Source organism: Pyrgilauda ruficollis, unplaced genomic scaffold (assembly GCF_017590135.1).
Source record: "Pyrgilauda ruficollis isolate IOZ18807 unplaced genomic scaffold, ASM1759013v1 scaffold2, whole genome shotgun sequence".
Classification (NCBI taxonomy): Eukaryota; Metazoa; Chordata; class Aves; order Passeriformes; family Passeridae; genus Pyrgilauda; species Pyrgilauda ruficollis.
In genome coordinates, this window is record NW_024519206.1 from 4,236,796 (window position 1) to 4,260,083 (window position 23,288).

The 23,288-nt window shown below is 36.6% G+C and overlaps 1 protein-coding gene across 1 annotated transcript in view; it reads right to left on the minus strand.

Annotated features, from left to right (window-relative positions):
* Positions 1–12,797, minus strand: part of COL28A1 (collagen type XXVIII alpha 1 chain) — a 59,112-nt gene extending 46,315 nt beyond the window's left edge. The window contains exons 1-11 of the mRNA XM_041466834.1: positions 12,687–12,797; positions 11,844–11,999; positions 10,817–11,376; positions 10,141–10,161; positions 9,445–9,492; positions 8,198–8,251; positions 7,662–7,703; positions 6,979–7,005; positions 5,833–5,877; positions 3,195–3,239; positions 2,847–2,900 (exon numbers count right to left, since the gene is read on the minus strand). Of these exons, the coding sequence (XP_041322768.1) occupies positions 2,847–2,900; positions 3,195–3,239; positions 5,833–5,877; positions 6,979–7,005; positions 7,662–7,703; positions 8,198–8,251; positions 9,445–9,492; positions 10,141–10,161; positions 10,817–11,376; positions 11,844–11,976 (1,029 nt within the window). The 5' untranslated portion in view covers positions 11,977–11,999; positions 12,687–12,797. The remainder of the gene's footprint in view (positions 1–2,846; positions 2,901–3,194; positions 3,240–5,832; positions 5,878–6,978; positions 7,006–7,661; positions 7,704–8,197; positions 8,252–9,444; positions 9,493–10,140; positions 10,162–10,816; positions 11,377–11,843; positions 12,000–12,686) is intronic.
* Positions 12,798–23,288: the final 10,491 nt, after the last annotated feature.

Below are 23,288 nucleotides of genomic sequence, written 5' to 3' on the forward strand. Positions count from 1 at the left end.
AGAAAAATGTTAAAAATTTGCATCATGGCAAAACCTGGTTCTGGTTAATGCCACACTGAGCTGCCTTCTGGGCAGGATACAGGTTGTTCAACATATTCACACATGGTTTGAAAAGAAGGTGGAAGTAAAGTGATGAAATTTGCTTGTATATTAAAGAAGTTATTAAAGGTAAGGATTGATTATGAAGTGCATTAGAAAGACTAAGTGGTTAAGGATGTAATTCAGCTCCATATGATAGTTCCTAAACTTTCATGTCTACATGGAAACAGGCTGGCTGAGTTCCTGTCAGTGGAAAGCTGTTCAGTGCAGGCAGTGTGACTTAGAGAGCTTCAACTCACTACTGACAACACAATAAAGCAGTATCATTAGAAGGAAAGTATTGTGCAGTCAGTGAAACTTCACATTGAGAGATTAGCCAGCAGCTTGAGAACAAGAAAACTCACATGAATAACAGAAGTAAAGAATGAGAAGTTCCTTTAAATAATTTCTTGGATAATGGTTCTGGACACCATGCTACCTTGCTTCAGACAAGTGGAATTGAATCAGTTGAAGGTGCAATGCCATCAAGCCTCTTCTGCTGGTGGCTTCCAGAGCCAGTGGCACCCAGACAGCACCCAGATGACACTGTCCCCACCTGTGTCTGCCACCTGGCACTGCTAAGTGAGAGGACTCATTCGTGCCCATAATCCGCATTACAGAGGTGTGGGATGCACTGAGCCAGCCAGCTGCATGAGTGGACTGTACACTCTGCAACTGAGACCCAAGCTATCTGTAGGCTGAGCTTGATCTGGAGTTTGTATTTTGAGGAACTGAATCTATTCTTTCAAACCTCAACATGGCCCAGTAACAAAGAATAAAAGTTCAGCAGCAGTGTTCTCTGTTATGTCACACCAGTACCAATGCCACCAAGAGGATGTCACAAGTTCAATTCAAAAGGCAGAAAGTATTAGAATGGAAAGGTCAAGGAACTGCACTAAGAATAGACTCATTTATTTTATCCAAGGCTATTATAAATACCTGCCACTTTTCAGAGATATTGTACTATGTGTCATGAAAACTAATTTTAAAAGAGCATTTTAATAATCCTTCTGTGAGGACAAAAAATATTGGAAAGACTGCTATATGGCTGAACCAAAAAAGGCCTTGACCTTTACTAGCTGAATGGCTGTTTATTTATATGAAAACAACCACTGATTATCTGTACTGATCATTACAACATTTTTCACTCATCTCAAATAAGCTCCAAAATGCCAAAGGTTAGCTTTGGCATTAGGTATGGACAAGAGAAAACCCTTAAACATACATATGATTCTTCTATACTATTTAAGTATAATTATCTAAATGTATTAGCTAAACTTGTCTGGCAGTATTTTTTATTATTATAGATGTTTGAGCATAGAAAAATCTTGACTACAGACTTTAAACAGCAGGCTGGGGAGCTGAAAGCTGATAAGAGAGGGAAGTTTCTCATTCTTACTGAAAATCTGCAGCTAAAGCCTAACAACAGACCATAAATATTGTATCCATGTAGATGGATTCTAGAGAAAGATGTATGTATTTTACAGCCATGAAAATATGTGAAGGGACTGACAAGAGAACATACAAGATTCAACAAATATGGTTTTGTATATAATAGAAGTATCTGGTTCTACTGTCTTGGACTCATCAGTGTGAAACGACAGATAAAAAAATTACTGTCATTTGCTGTGCTGAAGTTAGAGAGAGACATGATTTTTCCACCACATGGATGAATAGTTTCTTTCAAACTTCATCCTATTTCTTTTTCCACTTCTGAAGTACTCTGCAGCAACTTTCCCAATCAAACTTTTTTTGAGAAATGAAGAAATGAGAAGTATGAAAAAGCATTTGTCAGGAGGAGGAAAATCATGATAGATGGCAATATTCCAAACTTCTTATAATAAATGTTTCCCATATCTAAATTTATTTATGTGAATTTTCTAATTAAATTGTTGCCTAAGAAACAAAACACAAGTGTTTATGTAGTACATCTTTTACAAAGCAGCTTTATATGAATTAATTTGTCTTGTGCAACTTAGATTGTTAGCCAGGTGATCAATGATCCTGTCGTAGAAAGTCTGTATCAAAGTGATAAGTGGAAGATCTTTCTGTACTAAACATTGATGTTAATAACTCTCCCATGGGCAAGAAAACCATATTCACATAAAGCAATTTCCCAAAGTTTTGCAAATCAGAAAATTTCCTAAATTAATCACACACTTTATCCAACTGATTTTGCTTGACATGGTGTAGTCATTAACTCTAAATTATCTATTTTAAATATCACTAAGGCATTAATTATCATAAAATCTCATACCTCAACCAACTTCAAAGTTGTCCTGAGATTTTTCAGCACATGAGCAATTAAAAATTATTATCAATAATCAGTCTGAAGGTTTTAACCTTCATCTAGAAATACTTAAAAATCTTTAAACACAGGCATTGTAGGCAAAAACATTCTAGAAAGAAAGCTTCCCAAGTGATGGTGAAAGTCAAGACATATTCAGGTGGTTGAAATTCTGACATAAGTGCTGTGGCTCTAGGGAGGTCTTTGGTTGCATCCTATTGTGGATGTTCTTGGAGAAATGTTCTTGCAAAATGTTCTTGGAGACCCAGATAAGAAATTGGGCGCATGTGCACCTTTATCAAGCCTTCACCACATGATGGTGCACCACTCATGTGGGGACATTATTGCTGGGCAAATAACACCACTAGCAAAAAAGCTACTGACAAAAAAGGACAGTAGACTACAAAGGTTCTACAGAATTTCTACATCCTCTCTCCCTATATAAATAACATATTCAATGACACATACAACTACATCTTACCTTGCTTCCTTGAATGCCTTTCAGGCCTTGCTCTCCTGGATCTCCCCTGATACCCTACGAAAAAGTCAAAGCAAAGAATGAGCTGCTTTGGAAGACACGTATAAATGTTAGGGGTTTATTTCCCCTGTATGGGGTACATTATCATCAGCACAATTCCAAGCTCTAAAGGACAAGAGTTTTCTGCATCATACCCTGTGAAGTACCCAATACATTGAATATTGTTAATATTTAAAAACCAGTGCCAGCAGAAAAACGTGTCTGTTTTTCACAGAATTAACAGGTTGTATACAGAAGAAACTTACAGAATATAACACTTACTTTTTATTTGGTAGCTTTTAGTTCCCTTACCTGAGGTCCCCGAGGTCCTGTAGGGCCCACAGAGCCCTGCAAACCCTGAGGAAAAATTAGATTCAATTATCAGATTAAAAGGAAATTTCAATCTGCTTTCAAATGCCAAGCACTTGACATGTACATGTAATGGCTTTCTGGAGACTTTATCCTCTCACCAGACTACTGCTACTCTCATACTGTGTTCAGTAATTGCCTGTTACATTCCACCCTCAGTATTTGGTTGAAACACTTTTCATATACAACAAGCGTAGTGAATGTCTAATTAACATCTTAGTTATTTGATTAAGAAACCTTTATTTGATACAGTTTTTAAAATTTAATTCTTAGAAGCATATTAGATACAGAATTCTTAATAAAAATGCTGCAATGTCTATATCAGAATAACTTCAGGTAACTTTGTCTCACTAACTCAAACTGCTTATGAAACAGATTAATCACTTGCCTGGCAGAATCACACTAATAGTTCACAAAATCCATTGAAAATGCATCCAAAAAGTTTTAAATGCCATTTTAATACATTTAAAATGCTTTTTTAAATTCCACTAGGTGTGATTTCTCCATTTAATGGGTTCTTACCAGTCACCACCACTGCAGATTATTCAAAAATCTTTCGCTTCACTGTTTTTTTTTAGTCATCATGCTGTATATTCTACAGAATTTCACTTCCACTTGAGTCAATACTCAGTTATACTTTATTTTTAAAGCAAAAATAGTTTTGAGCAAATTTACTGTTTTTAAATTTTTCTTTTAATTAGTAAAATCTCTAGGGGCAGAGGCACTGGCAGACTACTGCATTTTTCAAGACGTGTCATATTTTGAACTTCTAATAGCCTTGACAAATTTAGCAGTGATACCTATGCAGACACTCCATCAGCTGCTCCCCCTAGAGATTCAGAGTAAGAAATTTTAAACAATTCTCCCTGGCATTTGCTTCCAGGCCAAGCATCAGCCACCAGAGAGAGATAAGCCCACTCAGCTCCAGCCCATTTCCAGCCTGACTACACAAGCAATGGATGGCACAAACAGCGATTTGCTGACACAATGATGGCTACTTTGGGTGGCATACAAACGTATGACTTGACTCAGTCCTGATTTCAAAGCCAAACAGAAACTGTCTGAATTTCAAGCCTGAACAGCACTTGAAAAAGGTCTGATATGCAGCACTAAAACTACTGGATTCAGTCTGATTAGTGAGATTGAAAAGTGGTAGTGGATAAATGCAACATTTTCAAATTGGACTCCCAATCATGCTTCAATATCCAGCACTCCAGTCAAAGATTAACCTCAGAATACTGAATTTGCTTCTCATACAATTGGCTATATGTGTTCTGTGTCTGATTTTGTCTAGCCTAGAATACTGTCTTTAAAAATAAAGCCATAACTTTGTTCTGTCTTCAGGATTTGTGAATGCGAAGGTGGGAATTCTGGAACTGACTGATCCCCATCAGAGGACAAAGTTTTTTCATCACTGTTCTCAATAGAAATTAAGCAAGCAGATTTTTGGCAGCTCTGGCATGCTTTCTATATCCAGATTTCTTGGCTGCTTTGATTAGGTTCTTTGCTAGCTTCTGAACAGCTTCCTCTTACCTTAGTAGATGTTTCACATAATGTCATGCTATTTCTTACATGCCTGGATAAAAAAGGTATGATCTTTCTTTATTCCTCTGAGAGATACAGATTTCGATCTTTCTTTATCCCTCTGAGAGATACAGATTTCTCCTTTTCCATTGATATGTCAGACTTTTCTGATTCACTGAAGTCTGAAATTTGCCACAATTTTGAACCACAGTATCCCACAAGATATTATCATTTAGATTTAGATTTTCATTATTGTATAATGCCTTTTTTTCTTTGCAATAAATACTTCTGGAATGAATATTTATTAACTCCTATTTGAAATTAATCATAAAATAGCAGCTTCCAGGAAATCAAAAACTTTTCAAGATGGTCTTTGGTAAAGGTAAACATAATATGGGTGGTAAAACTGAAGAAATGTGCTTTAATAGGATAGGTGCATTCTAATTGATAGTGAGCTATTTGAACTATAAATCAGTGGTTTGCATGAGTCATACAAACCCGCTTGTATGAACTCAAGATACATGATTATCTCACTTAGTCCATTATCCTTCCATCTTTCAGAATGTAGATAAACCAGGTAAAAATCTGTATTCACTTGCAACACTACTGCACTCCAGGTTAAAAGGAAAGGAAGACTGGATAGAAGTGTGAATTCAGATCAGCACAGATGGGTTCGTAGACCTAAAAGTTGTTTACGTCGGGTAAGAACCTGCTTTTATTGCAATATAACTATACACTCAAATTGAAATTAAGCTTTTAAAGAAATAAACTGGTTGCTCTTTGCAAGATGCCCAGTCCTGTGTAAGCAAGGCTTGGCAGTGGTCAGGGCAGCTTCTGTTTTAGGTAAGGATCTGCATTTCTTAGGCAAAATGGAAAAAAAGAATGTGGTGAACAGTTGGTTCAGTTCTTATAAATCATTCTTCTACTATGAATGTATCTCTACCACCAGGGAATTATAAGGTATTCCAAATTTACTCCAGCTGTTTTTATGAGTATGTTCCATGATTTTCTGGTATCTTCATCAACATGAAACAGTTCAATTAAAAATTATACTTACTATTTCTCCTTTTGGTCCTGGAGCTCCACATTCTCCTCTTTCACCCTTTATAAGAAATCAAAGGGTTCACAGCTAAACAAGATGATTTGATTATGCTATGTGCATTAAAGATTCTGCAAGCAGTAGCACAAGAGGTTTAGTTGACTCTGAGGACCTGGAAGCGCATCATTATATATGGTCTGTAGAAGATAAGATCTACTCTATTCAAGATAGGTTGTTCCTGAAAATGCCTGCAAAACATCCAACTTATATCAGAGGATAACACATTTAATATCTAATAAGTTTTGCTGCAGTTTTCCACTTTGCTGCACTGTCTCCAGAAATCCTTTCCATGCTGATTTTATTACTGTGATGTCTGAGATTTTCCTGAGTAACAATTGTGAGATTGCACATATGGAATGAAGAAACAAGTCTTTCACTGATGATTTAACATATCTATAGACACATGAAAAGTAGACCTATCAGTCTACTGTTCCCATTTTCATGAAATCTTATCACAAAATTGACTGAAGAATTTTTCTAATGAATACAAAGATTTATAGAGGAACTGCTTTTATTAACAATGTGGAGATATAAGTGTCAAATCAAAAAAAGTCAAAATGGAACAATCTCTGCTTCATTCTTCACTATGATGGTCCACTTTGCAATTCATCTCTAGAATCCTGCAAGTCACTGAAATGCATAGTTTTTTTATCTTCTTGGAGAGACTATATTGAAAATTTTCTTGATCGAGCATTCGCCCTTGCAAATTATAAATAGGTTAAAAGTAAACTACCTTGTGGTAAGTTTTTTCAAAAGCTGATGGTTGTCACATTGTGTTTGCAGTAAGCATTTTCTCTTTCTTTCCACTTAACCTCTTATTCAACCCACAACTTCCTTTTCCTTCCAAAAACTGTTTTTCTGGTTGTTGACACTTTTCTTTTTTTATGTTTAGATTACAGTCTCTGATTTTGTGGGGTTTTTTTGTTTTATTTTCAGCATTCCAGTCTGTAAGCATTTACATAAATTTTGAATTTACTTCTGGGGATTGCATCAGGAGCTTTCATGACAAAAAGACAAGACAAGTTCTTTTTTCCATTCTTTCACATACACTGTCAGCAAATGACAATGTATTTTCAGACTACTTCTATTCTACAAAAAACTTACCTTGTCTCCCTTGTAACCAGGAGTTCCCTATTCAAAAATTGAAAAAAGAAAAAAAATCATAAAAGAGAAAGCAAAGGCCTAACATACTGCTAATTAAGTAGAAAAAGCCCCAATATCCCCCCATAGTAAAGAACTATGTTTCAGAAATTTAACTATTCACAACAATAAAATAACTCTCTGAAATTGTTTAACATATAATTCTCTGCAAATTTCATGCGCATTTTTACTCATATATTAACTGTAAATATGTCACTTAGTTTGTCCCCTCCTAGCAGATACATGCTGCCATTTAAATGGGACTTTTCAACTGAGTTATTCTTATGCAGGGAATAGTGTTAATCTTTCTCCAGTGAATCAACAAAAAGTCTGAGAATTATCAGGTGTTAGAAGCCACCAAAGAACCATGCAGTATTTTTATCAGGTCAGTCTTTGGGATAAGTCTAATGCAAGCCAATTCAAAATCACACAGCTTCAGAAGTTCCTTCTCCCAGTAGCATCTCATCTCTATATTTAAGCACATGGTTAGACTGTTTCTTTCAGTATACATACTTCTGTAAACCAGGCCTAAGGGTAGGTGCTTTAAATAATTGAATAAAGTGGACACATAAAAAATGGAAATGACATTATTAGTTCAGAAAATGTGAAAAGACAAAATATGAGTTAGCGCTGTAGTAGTCACATACCTCTTCCCCTTTCTCTCCATGATCTCCTTTTTGAGCATCACCCTATTGGAAACAAAGGAATACAACTGAAATATGTATTGCACTAAAACTAGGAACACTGTTAAACAAGCAAGACTGGTTTTTTCCTATTTAGTAACGTTCACACGTCTTCCTTCCACAATCAAAGATACATATTTCCTGATCATTAACATAGAAAACTGAACTATTGCCATGAGATGACTGAAATTTTAGTTATTAGAGTGAACCACTCTGATCAAGGGATCTGTGTACTGTTAGAAAGCTCTCAGGAACCTAAAGAGCCTTCAACTATTTTCAGAGACCTCTGCTGCCAGAGAAAAACTAGAATGATAGGCAGTGTTAACTTGACAGCAGTTTAGTTTTAAATTTTCATCTCACACTTCTAAAGCACCTAACTATAAACTAGCAAACCTCAACATTTAGAACTTATTTTAACATACTTTTCCATTGCTATATTCACATCTATGGTTTGAATAACTGGATAGAAATTTGCTTTATTTCTTTTAAATTCACATTACCTTGTTTCCTTTTGGTCCTGGGTCACCTTTCTCCCCTTTGCTGCCATCACTGCCCTGAAACATGGCAGGAAAATGTTATTATCATTGTAAGGATAAAGTTCTTTAGCTTCTCTAAGACTATGTTTTAGTCCAAAATCATCCTGGAATAAGTTTTGGTAGAAACCCCCACTGATTCAAGTATGGTACATGTGACACAATATTCATTTAGCTAAACCTACTCTGGTATTATAAGGTATCTACCAATATATTTTTAAACAATATTCAATGATAAATTAATTTTCTACAGAGCATCTGAAAAATCTAATCAGGAAGGCATTACAGAAAACAAACAGTTCTTCCTTCCCATTTCTCAATTAACTACCACTATCTCATCTTGTCTGCTTAGAAAAAAAAAAACTGTACAGAACAGTTTAGGGTCAATATTCAGCAGACCTAAGGAAAAAGTTACTCCACCATTTTTTGTTACTCTTTGGAGGATCGTGATGGTTGGGACTAGAAAGTTTGGTGTATACACATCTGCATAACAGGTTACATCTAATAATTTTGCATAAAATAATTTAAAAATTCTTGGATCTAAAATTTTAAATTGCAAACAGAGGTTCTGGTGCACATTATCCAGATGCGCATTATCCACAAAGATTGAATGACAGGCCCTGGTGTCATAACCTGCTATGGTATGGTTGACCCATTAGAGAACAGGGAGAAAGACAAAAACCTCTGAATGTACCTTGCTTGTCTCTGGGGGAAATATTAAAGATAGAAAAAGGGTCAGAGAGGTCACCCACTGTCTGAACTCACACTTTTCTGTTCCTTACTAGAGCCAAGAAATATGTGCTGAAGTGCTCCAAGAGAAAAGAGACTTTTCAGACTTTTGAACCTTTACCCCTTACAAAAATAGAAGTTGGTGTGGGTGAAAACCTTTGTCTAATGGGCCTTTCCTTCCCCATTGCAAGACTCAAGAATAACTTTTTTATTTGGGCTCCCAAATCACCTATTTATCCACAGTGTTTTATCACCCAATAATAGAAATATATTTTCAAGATATATCTGCCTATGGATAGATCATTTTTTCTGACCTCTTTTAACAGTGGCCTTTCACTACCAACATAATATGCTAAAAATCAATCTTTTTGCAGTACATGCACAGCTAATGTCTTGTTCATGCAGTAACCAATTAATGTACTGTGCAGTTTTGATCTTGATTAAAATTCAAATTCTTGAGCCTACTCAAATAAATGCATACTTACTTTGTCTCCTTTTACTCCCTTTTCACACTCACAGGTCTTCCGCACACACTACAAGGTTAATGGAAAGATAAAGGAGAATGGTTTACAAATATATTATTTCAAAATTTTAAAGCAAAAAATTTTGGTTTTGCCTAGTCACAGATGAAATAACATAATAGTGGAATAATAGAAAATAAATTATATTCTAATATATTTATTTCTCATATAATAAACATTAAACTTCCATATAGAGCAACCAAAATCCGTTACTTGATTTATTTATAACAAAAATTAATCTCTTACTGTAGTGACTGTAGTCGCTGTAATAATTACAAATGTTTAAGACAGCATATACATAGTAAAGAGTACTGTGAAATCTTACAGAAATTTCGAACCATTTTAACATTGCTATTGTTTTCTAAGGAGACCACAAATGAATTAGTATATCTTGCATTAAGCCTATTCCACTCTTGTAGGAAGAGTTCTTTATGTCTTAATGTTGATACTACTCACTAATGAGCTAACATCGTAGATTTCTCAGGACAAAAAGGACAGAAGAAATGCAGAAAAGTTAAAATAAAAGTAATCACAGTCAGAAAATTTAACCAGAGATGGAAAGTTGATTAATCTTAAAGTATTGATATGTTATAGAAGAAGCAGACTTTGGGAAGTCTAGCGTCAATAAGAGTAATCAAACACAAAGCCCAAAAACCCTACCTGCTCCTGTAGCAAGGCTTCCTGCAAATAAAATAGAATAACAATATTACTTTCATATAGATATGATTTAATTTAACACAGTACAAATTTTTCCTCTCTAGTTTATAGACTCCCCAAGGTGAATGGTAGAGATGGTGAATACCTTCATCCTTCATTCCTTCCTCAAAGGGAAGAGAACCAGTCTGTGGAACTACTCATACAGAGAAGAGTTCTTGGTTGGAAGAGAGCGTTATTCCAAGTGACACACAGTGATTAGACAAGACATGAGAATTAATGGGATAGCTAAACAGTATTAAGGCACAGTGCTAACAACAGGGACTATGAAAAGACTTCCTAGTCAGAGACCTTCTTTTGGAAGGCCCTACAAACAATATATGTAGGGGAAGGACTCAATGGTTATGCGTGAGATCAAGGTACCTTCTAAAGTATTTTCATATGCTCAGAAACACACTCTGTGTGCTGGGATATGAGATCAGAACAGCTGAGCTACTATTATCCAAGCACACAACTTCTTGGAGAGTGGGTGGCAAAAGGAAGCTCCATCTGCCCTGACCCCTGCTGCAGCAGAGAAGGCACCACAAAACCCTCTGCACTGTCTTCAGGGATGACCTAATCAAAATTAAATGAAATCTGCCAAGGATAGACACATGACAAGATTAACATCAGCATAACGTACCAGTTCCAATGCTACATCAGCTACCAGATTCTGATCATCCAGGCACAGGACACGTTTAGAGGACGAATCACCAAATATCATGCGCAATTTTTCTTCTTGGACTGCTTTCTTAGAAAGGCCAATGGTAACAAAATGTATCCCAAGACTCCTAGCTGTTTTGGCTATACCCTGGACATTAGGGCTGTTGGGATGATCCACACCATCAGTCATCAAAAAAGCCACTTTCACACTTCTCTTACGACTTTCAGTTTTGAACAGATGAGTGGCATTTGAAACTGCATAATAGGAATAAGTGCCCTGGCCAATAAAGCCCAGAGAATTGATTTTCTCCTTAAAATTCTGGACATTTTTCCAGGCTGTAAAGGGATGATCAATGATGACTGTGCTGCTGAACTGCATACTTGCTAGTTTGACACTATACATGTGGGACTTAACTGGCTTCATCTGGAAAATGCTGTCAGTCATGTTTTGCACAAAATCCTTCTGTAAATCAAACAATTGATTTTTGGCACTTTCTGAACTGTCTATGATAAAGACTATATCAATGCGACACGTATCACCTGTAAGGGAACAAGAAAGTTAAATCTGTGAATGATGGGAACACCTGCACAACAGATTTCAGATAATTCTCTGCAAAAAATAATTTTCCCAAAGATTCCTCTGTCTTCCCAGTAAAAATTCTAAGGGTAAATTCCATTGTAAAAATCCAAGAAATCCTAATGAAAACTGTCAAGTTAGGGTATTGATGGGATTGTTTTAGTATTTTAGTTGATTTTGTATAGAAAATCTACCATATGCAATTTCAAACAAAAAATCAGGTTTCTTATAATTTCCCTTAAGAGATATGCATGTCCATGAAAACCATTGATCAAACTGGAATCCATGTCCAAGTAGTCAAAAAGTATTTTTCAGCCCTCATAATCAAAACAAATCACATTTTACATATTCCCATGAAAGTTATCAATTACTAAATAATTATGGTAAAATGTACGGATGCAACACAGAAATTTTAAGAAAATGGTTTCACCTTCATCTATTGGCACAGGAGAGTAAATATTCTTTCCTCTTTTTCTGTTTTGCCCATGTGCTATCTGGTTTGTTACCACAGCCAGAAGTATAAAGCAAAAGAAAAAACATTTTTTCCTCATAGTGGCTTTCATCCCAAATAGACAACTTTTTTTTCCTGTTAAAAGCAAAAAGCCACCTGTGAATACCTCATTAATAGAAGCAAATAAATAAATACAGATACTTTAAATACATATTTGTGGGAACCATGCTTCTAGAGAAAATATACAAAAAACACTTATAAAAAGTCATTGTGTAGGTAGTTTAAGCACAGTAATCAGCTATACTTCAACTGTAGCTCACATGGATAGTATAATCTGTTTATTATAGATGAAATATGGGTATTGCACTGCCTTTTCTTTCTTAACAAAAAGCCTGAAACATGAGTATGAACAACTTATTCTTCTAAGACACAGTGGTTTAATAATGAAATTCAATACAATAATATATTATTAATATTACATGGAAGTTACAGAATATGTGCAGTATTTTTCATAAGGATTATATTCTATTATAATGACAATATACTGATAAAATTAAAATTAGAATATTTAATATTTAAATGAGTGATTCAACATATTTTTACAGAACACTGAACTAAATTAAATACTGAATTAAAACTAATTTACACAAAAAATACTGTGGTTTACAGAAATTAATTTTAAATATCATTAATAGCAAAGACAATATGTTAAATGTAAAAATCCTCCCTAAATCTTCTTTTCAAGCCCATCAAGCAGTTACCTATACAGAAAGCAAAAGTGCAGACCTCTAAAAGTAGAGAGGAAATAACAAAGTCTCTTACCTTTGAAGGTATCCAGAAAGTAAATTGTGGTTTAAAAAAGTTTTCAGTGTAGAAAATATGCCTTGTAGGTCATACTGGAAAATACAATTTGTTAACCAAAATAAAGCAATCTACAAATAAATAGCCTATCCACTTGTAAATTATCTTTTATTGCTGCTGTTTAGTTGGCCAAAGTTTAAATGAAGATAGTTGGGCACTTGGCCAGTGCTGAGCCAGAGACTGAGCCATTTCATTAAAGGGACAATGTCAGTCTGGGAGCACAAGCGTTTTCCCACTTTAAGTAACTGCACTTTTACATTTAAAAAACCCACTTTTAGACAACCTACATCTTTACCCTTCACTCTGCCAGTCACATGTCTTCAGCTTGTCTGTGTTAATGTTGCAGCACTGGCTAGATCAGAAATGTGAGAGGAGTACATCACTTGCAGGCTAGAATTGAAGTCTGACCTGATGGTTTGAGAGTCTGCCAGGACTGCAGGACACAGAGGTGGCAACTGAATTAGCAATTACAATAATAAAAGACAACTTTAAAAAAAATAAAAAGAAAAAAAATTTCTTGAGCTGGTTTCCTCAGAAATTTATCTTGCTTTTTTAATCCTCTGAGGGTTCAGACACAGACAGGATATCTAAAAGGTGGTCATGCAGGCAGCTTTCAGAATGTTGCATGGAAATTATATTTGCTCTATCTACTGGCAGGCTTCAGAGTAAAATTGTGTTATCACAGTGTTAAGTACAAAAATGGGGTGAGAGAAAGCATGCCAATGACAAGTCTCAAGGAATCATAACATGCCCCAAGGGAGTTAAGTGCAAATGCCCAGCAGAAGGTAGCAGATGTCCTCTAGACAGGCACTGCCTACCAGGCAAGACACCCCTCAGCACCCTGGTCACAGAACAGAATCACAGAATATCCTGAGTTAGGGACCCACAAGAATGTAGCCCAAGCCCAGGCCCTCACAGGCCAACATAAAAAATCACACCATGTGCCAAAGGAGTTGTCCAAATGTTTCTTGAACCCTTACAGGCTTGGGGTGGGACCACTTTCCTGAGGAGCCTGTTCCAGTGCCTGTTCCTGGGGCCAGGACACACAGTCCTCATGCTCACCTTGCCATCAACCAGGACCTTCCCAGCCTCTTGTTCCCCAGACTGTCTTTACATGCAAGGTTATCCTGCCTGAGGTGCTGAATCTGGGACTTCACGTTAAACTTTATACAAATGGTGATTGCTGAGTCCTCTATTTGTCAAGGTCTTTCTGCAGGGCCTCTCTGATGGAGTCAACAGATCCTACCAATTTAGTATCATCAGCAAATTTACTTAGTATACCTTATAGACCTGTGTCCCAATCATTTATAAAAATTATTTAGAGCACAGGGCCAAAGATAGAGCCTGCAGAATCCAACTAGTGACAGGTCACCAGTTTGATGTCACTCCATTCACTGTAACTCTGTGCCTGACCGCTGAGTCAGTTGCTTACCCTTCGCATGATGTGTTTATCCAGCTATGTGATTGATATTTTGTCCAAAAGCCTCCTGCAAGAGACAATATAAAAAAACTTTACTGAAGTCCAAAAATATTGTATCAACTGTCTTCCTTTGATCAACTAGGTGGGTTACCTCATCATAAAAGGAAATTAACTTTGACAAGCAGGATATTTCCCTCATGAAGGCATGCTGGCTGTGACTGATGATGACTGCATTGTTCTTCAGGAGTTTTTCACTACTTCCCAAAATAATGTTATCCTACCAGGCACTGATGTGAGACTGACAGACCTGTAGTTACCAGAGTCATTGTCTAGATCTTCTTGAAAATTTGGCCAACATTTGCTAGATTCCAGACAACTGAAACCTCTCCAGATTCCCAAGACCATTGAAAAATCATTGAGTGACATCTCACAAGCACACCATTCCTTTGAGTACCCAGGAATTAATCCCACCAGGCCCTATACACTTAGCAGAATCCAGCTGCAGCGGTAAATACCACACTAGTTCAGGGTTGGCTGGGATATATTGACTAGGAGCTTATTTGTAAGTAAGCCAAGTACATTAAGCTTTTACAAAAGCAGAGGACATTTCCCGCTGATTCTAAAAACTGTGGTGAAAGGGAAAGAATAGGGAGGAAAAGAATAAAGCACAACTGACCAATGAACATGAAGAAAGTACCTGTCTTCATTAAGGTCAGTAGAAACACCCTTCATGTAGCCTGGGTGCATGGTCTGTCTATTGATAGACTAAACACTTCCTTAAGCACTCACTTTCTGCTTCTCCAAGGCTATATCCCTTTATAGAGACCTTCAGCTAGAAATACACTTTTGCCAGCACTATTATCTATATGTATGTGACGTAAGCCGTGAGTATGATACCGTATGTTACTTTAACTAAATTAAAGGGTGAGACAAATATGAAGGAACTCAAAGAGATCTTAACTCTTAGCAAAGATGGAGATAACACAAATCTGTTTCTGTTGCTGGTTTTGGCTAGGGTAGAGTTGATTTTCTCCACAGTAGCTGGTATGGGGCTGTTTTGGATTCATGCTGGAAACAGTGCTGAAAATTCAGGGATATTTCAGCTGTTGCTGAGTTAATGCAGCTTCAAGGGCCTGCTACACTGAGTAGTGCTTACACAGGGTCAAAGCCTTTTCTCCTTATCTCACCCACTCACAGGGAGTGGGCTGTGGATGCACAAGTAGTGGACACAGCCAGGACCCAGCTGACCCAAGGGATATCCCAGACCACATGCTATCATGATCAGGATATAAAGCTGGAGGAAGGTTGCTTGGAGGGCCAAGGCTCAGTGACTGGCTGGGCATGTGCCAGCTGGTGGTGAGCAATTGTTTTCATTTGCACCAATTTTGTGGTTTTGTTTCTCTTTGCTATTTTCCTTTTCATTATGACATTATTGTTATTGGTTTAAAAAATTAATAGGTTAATTAGTTGGAAAAAATTAATAAACTGTTCTTCTCTCAATCCACGTGTTTTCTTATTATTACACTTCCAATTGTGTTCCTCCCATCCTGATGAGGGTGGAGAGTAAGCAAAAGGCTGTGCAGCACTTAGCTGCTGGCTGGTGTTAAGCCATGACAGGCTCTATGTGAGAGCTGTACCTTTGCCCTGTGACTGTACACAGTACCATTCCTACACAGATTCATCTGTCTGTTCATGCTCTGTTAACATGAAATGTACTGAAGGAACATGCTGCTAACAGAAAAAAATCCTACCTGTCACTACTATTCACCCTCTTCACACAGTTCAAGTGAGGAATGATTTGCTGGCCCAGCAGCTGCAGCCTCATCCTAAAGGGTTTTCTTTCTAGAAACCTCTACTTTGTCTCCTATCAAATATGTGTCATCTTTATTGAGGTTAATTGTCTTCATTGAGTAAATGTTGCCTTCATTACACAGGGAAAACAAAGAATTTCAATGGAATACAATATTTTACACAAAATATCTGTTAGTGCTACAAATGACAATTATTGTAAGCACCCAGCATCTGTTGTATTAGAGACACTGGTGATGATCAAACATTTCATTAGCAACAAATTAGTCACACAGATCACTCATACTGTTTACATACTTATTCTTACTCTTATGCATACTTAGATCAAGAGTGCAAACAGCCTATCACATCAATAGCTGTGGAAAAAAAAATGCTTTTTCCAGCAGTTGGCAAGTTTTATCCGCACTTTGTGCCAAAACAGAATTGAATGGATGGATTTCCAGACGTGTTCAAAGATTTCTCACTTTTTTGGGGGACCTGTAAACATAACTTTCATCTGGCAGAGAACAGAATATGTTAACGCTTATGATTTTTAGACATAAGAATTTGACTAGTCAAATATACATGTACCCTGGTAGTTCACATGCTATATTTGGACAGTAATGGGGTCAAGTTTGGTTGTATTTCTCTGTCTAGAACATCTGTAAATCTGTTACATGTTGGTCTGTAACTGGTCTGTGGGAACAGCCCAAGCTCTTCTTCACTTCTTACTGTGTTTTGGAAGTACAGTAAGAATCTTGACAGTTCCACAACAGGATGGTGGATTAACAGTTCAGAGCTTTTTTTTAAACTAGTCTTTTTAGTATATATTTTCATATCTTTGCATTCATTTAGAAATCAAATTTGATGGAAGTAATGCCTCCAGATTTACAGCACTGTTTTAACATTAATACTTCCTGCAAAGCTTGTCAGCACAGCAGTGTTCCAATGGCTGCCCTGAACCACATGCTCTGAACCAGATGCTCAGCATTTCAGCTGCCAGGACTACTGAATCTGTCTAACTGCACTCATTACATGACCATACTAAACTCTAGTCTGCAATACAAAATTTTATCTGTACAACTCATTTTATGTTGCTAGTGAATTTCAAGTTAAAAAACCTTTAATTACTGCATACATGCTAAGCCATCTCTTCTACTGGAAAAAATGATGTATAGCTTTTGTTCCTGGCACATACCTGCACTTCTTGAATATTTCCTTCTATTCTCATTACTGAAACTCAGTGATGGTAAAGAAGAAATAAAAAGAGAGAGTTGGCAAAGATAAGAGAGAGCTTCTGTATGAAGACAAAGTAAATTATGATTCTGTTGCTTGAAAAGCCGCAACTGAATGCCAATGTAATACAATCTATACAAGTATGAAAGAAGGTGAGTACATGAATGTAAAATGTCAGAGGACTTATACTATGGGTCAGTTGGTTTGATGATATCAATCAAAACTCACTGCCTTAAATTTATATTTTTTGCCCTGGTGTGCTCTTCACTCAATAAGAATGACAATAATTACTATAAAGAATAGTAGATATTTTGTCCTCTGGCTAGGAGACATCACTAGTAGGTGCAATTTGAAATAAATATTTTAAACAGTTTTTTTAATCACTGTTCCTAGTACTAGCTATATATCGACTCAGTGTCTTGTTATTCATACACTGTGCAAGCAAAGTTGTGATTACTTGCCTTCTTAAAACCAGATTGCAATAAGTGTGTCAAAAGGATCACTTAGTTGCTGAATATTTAAGCTATGAATATATTTATGCTATTTAAATCCTGCCCTCTGGTGTATCTACATGATAATGCATAATGATAGTAATGATAATACTTCATACTGGGTGCCTCATTCAGCATTTAATCATTTATACACACCTAGTAAAGGAGGCTACTGTCTGGGCAAAACATTTGTGCCCTTGTAATAGAAGGTGGAAGCTGAAGACCAAGACATCAAAAGACTGAGAAACAACACTTTGAGGAGGGAGGATATGCCCTGAAAAATGGGTTTTACTCCTTAGTTCCTACCTCATCCTGAGATTCGAAATACCGATTTCACACATTCCTCTCTTTTAGATTAAGAGCACCAGTACATCACATGGATCTTCTGAGTACTGCAAAGTTAATGGAAGCTAAAAGGGAATGTATTGGAAAGCAGTATGAACTACTGAAGTAAGTACAGTTCTAGGTTGTCAGAGAAGTGAAATAAGAGTCTTGTTGTGTCAATTACATAGCACTGGCCTGAGAAGTGTTTTGCATTAGTAATAAGGTATATTATTACTTATATTTGTAAGAAAACAGAGCATGGATCAAAATGGTAACTGTTTACAACAGATTCACTTTACTTCATGGCAGTCCTGTTTCTGAAATTCCACAGTTTCCATTTGGACCAGGCTTACTTTGTTTTCCTTAAAAAAAAGACGAACACATACCCCCCAGTGCCCACAAAAGAAAAAAAAAAAAAACCCAAACCAAACCTAAAACCACAAAAACCACAACACCAAAAACATAAAAAAATCCAATTTAGAATTATCTGTGTAAATGTTTTACTTCACTAACAGCTAAAGCAAAGATGGCCAAATGAGTTGCCATTCCAGCGTCCATTGTGTAGCCATTTTGTGGCTACAAAAAATTGTTGGTTTGAATAAGGGCTTTGGTCAAGCTCAGCAATGTGGAATATTGTTAAAAACCAGCATATATAATTTTCAAATTCTTTAAACAACGCTTTGTAAATCCTCTATGTTTCTGCTTATCATAACATATGATAACGCTCAAGCTGAGTTCTCTCTCTAACAGCCTACAGTGATCAAAACAGAAGAGTTAATTTTATTTCATGAGTTTTCCTAGATAATTAAGAGCTCTCATATATAAAAAGCTTTGTCCTCTGTCACATATATCCCTCGCTCTATCCTTCTAAAATCAGGATTTTTTTCACAGGTTACCTTAGGACTTTGAACACACAAACTTTGTGATCCCTTTAGTCCAGGTATTCTTTCAGGAGCCTGGATACTCTAAAAAGATTAGATAGGACATTCATTTCTAAACTTCCACAGATCAGTTTTTCAATTAATAAAATGCAGTAGTTATCTTCAAAAGAAAACAAATGTACCTGTGCAATTCTTGCTGTATTTATTTCAATTCCTCTTGCTCACATTTCTATACATCCCACTGAATAACAAGTACAGCAACCACCAGTAACATTAATGGAGTAAGTGAAGCCGAGAGTTTTTGCACTCTTATCCAACCTGTGCAGTTGACAAAGGCCATTCTACCATCAGAGTCACCTTCCTCACTTAAAAGGCTTTTTGTTTTGAATGCCTCAATTAATGAATGACTAAGGTGAAAGACTGGTGTGCCAACCGGACCTACTGGATCCTCTGAACCTTTTTCACCCTGAAAATATATGGCATTTGAATACAGGAACTTGCATTATGTTTTTAACATGAAATTGTATAAAATTAAGTGATAATCCCAACATATACAAATAAAAAAGTATGATCTGTGCAAACAAAAGAATTTTCAGTAGAAAGCCTGGAGGAAAGAGTCTTGCAACTTGTGCCTACAACTTTGGCAATCACGCTGCTGAATCTGTATAATTTGGAATCTTTATACAGGTACATACATTTTACATAGACTGAGAGATTTGAACTCCAGCTTCAAACTCCCTATGTAATGAATACTTTCTTCTTTTACCAAAAATCAGATAAAGCAATACTACCAGGCATGGAGCAATACATCATGGCATGGAGAAGTACAACACTATATCTGAAACAGTCTCCTAGGCTCCATCAAGCTTCTGCAAGTTTAAGTAATGATAACCCAAACCAATAGTAATGATAAAAATAGCAATGACAGAATATATACTTTTTCTGTAAAGGGAAGAGCAGCAGTAGACTTAGATAACTAAATTAACAATTGACATGTCTTTAATCCCAGTGTTAACATTGCATTGAAATATACAAAACTCCAGCAGTACTTAGGTGTTTCTGTATTCCTGAAATGATTTCGTTATTTTGGCCAGATGTGACACAAATACAACAAATCTCAAAGATTAACATAAACTAAAGAAAAAGCCAGCCTTCCAGGAATCACATATGGAAATGCATAACAAAGTTGTAGGAAGAACAAAAGATCCAGTTAATATGAACTAATATGAACTAAAAAAATATGAACTAGCCTTGGTACACCTTGATCTCTTACAAATTTTAATGTATCTTTAAAGAATAAGATAAGTTCAAAATGGAGCTTTCACTGTACGAAGTCTCCACATGATTAAAAATTCTTAAAGAACTCAGAGATTTGTACATAGAGCAAACTTGGAATACTCTGCAGTCAGAGCAAAGAAAAAAAAAATGTACATCATCCATGAAGAGAAATTGCTGAAAATAGTTTAAGATACAAGGGCATGAAAGCAGTTGTTACGGATAAATTCACATTAGAAATAAGCAGATCTTTCAAGGAATATAACAGGGACTGATCATAAGTGCAGGCAATATTTGAGAGGCCAAAAAATGTAGGAATAAAATCAGACCTGATGAAAGTTAAGCTGAATTAGGTCCTTAATGATTTGGGAGTTTAAATGTATAAGTTTATTTAACTATATCAATTACAAGAAAAAAACTAAATATAAAAATCACTTGTTATGCAATATAATGATGAGATTAATAATCACCTAGGTACAACCTCAAAATGAAACAAATATTCTGCATTATTTACAAATAAAGATGCTGCTGTTGGACAAAGATGCAAATGTGGAGGCAGCTAGATGCAAACTAAAAGGGTAAATCAGGGCATGGAAAACAGAAGCAAAGATCCAAGAGTTTAAAAGGTTCAGAAACATTAGAGGAATTCACAACCTCACTAATGAAATACTGCTGCAGTATTTATTTTGAGATCAACACAGGAAACATAAATTCTGCATGTGATGGAATGATCAAATATAAAATATCTATGTCCCAACAGTTCATGTAACAGTTCTAGTAACCGTGACACAGTGGTGCCTAGGGTGGTAACATTCTTTTGCATTCTGAAACACCAAATAGCTCTTATGTTTCTCTTAACTTACTTTCTACCTGCCATTGTGGTAACAGCATCTATTGCTTCAAAGTATCATCTTTCATTTTCAACCTCTCTGAATCTCTCTTGTGCCAAAGACACAGGAAACAGCTCTTCTGCAGCTTGTGCATTTGTTAGCAGTTTATTTGGACCATCATTAGGACTCAAGAAATGAGCAAGATGTCAGATAGTTAAGCTGCTGATTCCCTAGGACCTGAAAAACTTACCCTTAGAATCAAAGGTAGATGATGTGATTATTGCAAGTGCTACCTACATTTATAAACTGAACTCCCATACTTTCCCATGGAAAAGTGTTATGAACACACAAACTGAAGTTCATCTTTGTTACAAAAAGAGCCACCAGTGATTCCTGGAAATCTTGGTGATTCTTGGAAACAGACGTGAAAAAGTCACTATGTTCCACTTCAACAGCAGCAGAGGAAATGGAATGATGAAAAAGAAACAGATAAGCATGAAAATCCAGTCTAACAATTTTGCCTTAGACATATGATAGACTACTTAATCTAAATTACTTTTGTATTTTTCCACATGCGTTGGTCTATTTTATTTATCAAAACAACTGCTGAGCTCTTAAAGATTTCTGTTATTAAGGAAAAAAAAAAACAGCTGGTTTTATGAAGAAAAGGAATATTACAACAAAATCTAAACCAACTAGTTGTTGCAGCACCAAATGACATTTATGGCTTAAATTAATGAACTCTGTGAACAATTAACACATAAAATGCAGTTTGTTAAACAAATTCTCCACTATGCTTAGAGTAAAGAAAAAAAGACAACAGACATTAACACAAATGATGTAAAAAGCCACTCCATACACATTTTAAAGCTAAAGGCACTGAATACATGCAGATTATTGAAAAGATGGATGAATAATGACTTATCATACATTTTCTTAAAAATGTTTTGCTAAGTTATAAAAACATTGGAGAGGCCATTAAAATTATATGCTATAATTAAAAAAATAAAGTATGAAAATATTTAATGAGGAAGCCAAAGTATATTCATTTCCTTTCTTTTTTAAAAAAGGAAGTAATAAAAGCAGCTAAAGTAAGGAGCTAATGTCCTGACTCTGATAGTGCTGTAGAAAACTTTTAAAATGTGATGTTTAAATATTTCCAGGCCAAATACCATTGTTTCTATATGAAGGAAGATACTCTGAGAGAATCTGAAATTGTCCAATTAGTACTTCAGTTTATAACTTTTATTACAGACAATTTTAAAGAGCATTACAAACAAAAGGAAAAAAGTAACAGTTCGCATCTCCATGGCTTGCAGAAAAACAGGTCGTAAAATCCTAATCACATAGAAGTGAGGAAATAAGCTTTTTTTTATTATTTTTTTCCCCCCAGGTAATTTAGACTGTAAGAAAACTTTATGATTGTGTCATCAAATAATGGGAAAAGTTGCCCAGAGATGGTATGTAGCTCCCAACCCCCGTGCTTTGGCTGTTTGTAGGTCCCAGAAAGAGGGGGCAGAGTGAGACTGGATACGAGGGAGAGATTCTTTGCTGCGAGGGTGGCGAGGCAGCGGCACAGGCTGCCCAGAGAAGCTGGGATGTGCCTTCCCAGGAAGCGTTAAAGCCAGGAGGGACAGGGCTCTGCGCAGTGTGGTACACTGGGAGCTGTCCTTGGCAGGGGCGTTGGAATTGATACCTTAAAATTTCAGCTTTTATATATTTCATATATTTGTAATCCTGCAATTCTTTAGTGTGTAACTCTAAACTCCATATAGAGGGTGAGCAATAAGAAACGTAAAAAGTGAGGGGGATGGGACGGGTGGGGAGCAAACTTGGGTAATGACTTCATTACCTGAAGCTGTAATTGGAAGATTAACCCCCAATATGCAAAGGGATCAAACTTATGAAAGTATGAAAACCTGTGGCCCGTGGTCCATTTTTGGGTGTAGCCCGTGGGGGAGCTTCATCTGCCCTTAATGTACCTGGAGGCCCTTCAAAAAACATAACCGCTTTTTATTCTCTTAATTTTGTCTGGCCTCTGTTTTTAGGTAGTCCCAAAAGAATCAGGATTAGATGCTCTTTGTGGTCACAGAATGCTTCAGGTTGAAAGGGGCCGCACTGGGTGCTGTGGTCCAACGGCCCTGCTCCAGCAGGGCCACCCTGGAGCCCATTGCCAGGAGTGTGTCCCGAACATTCCCGGCTCTCTCCAGCCCAGGATCCCCGCCCGCTCCCGGCCCGCTCCGCTCGGCGCCGCTGAGGGACGAGGCGGGCCGCGACCGGAAGCGCGCGCGGGCGGTGCTTCCGCTTCCCAGGCGCGC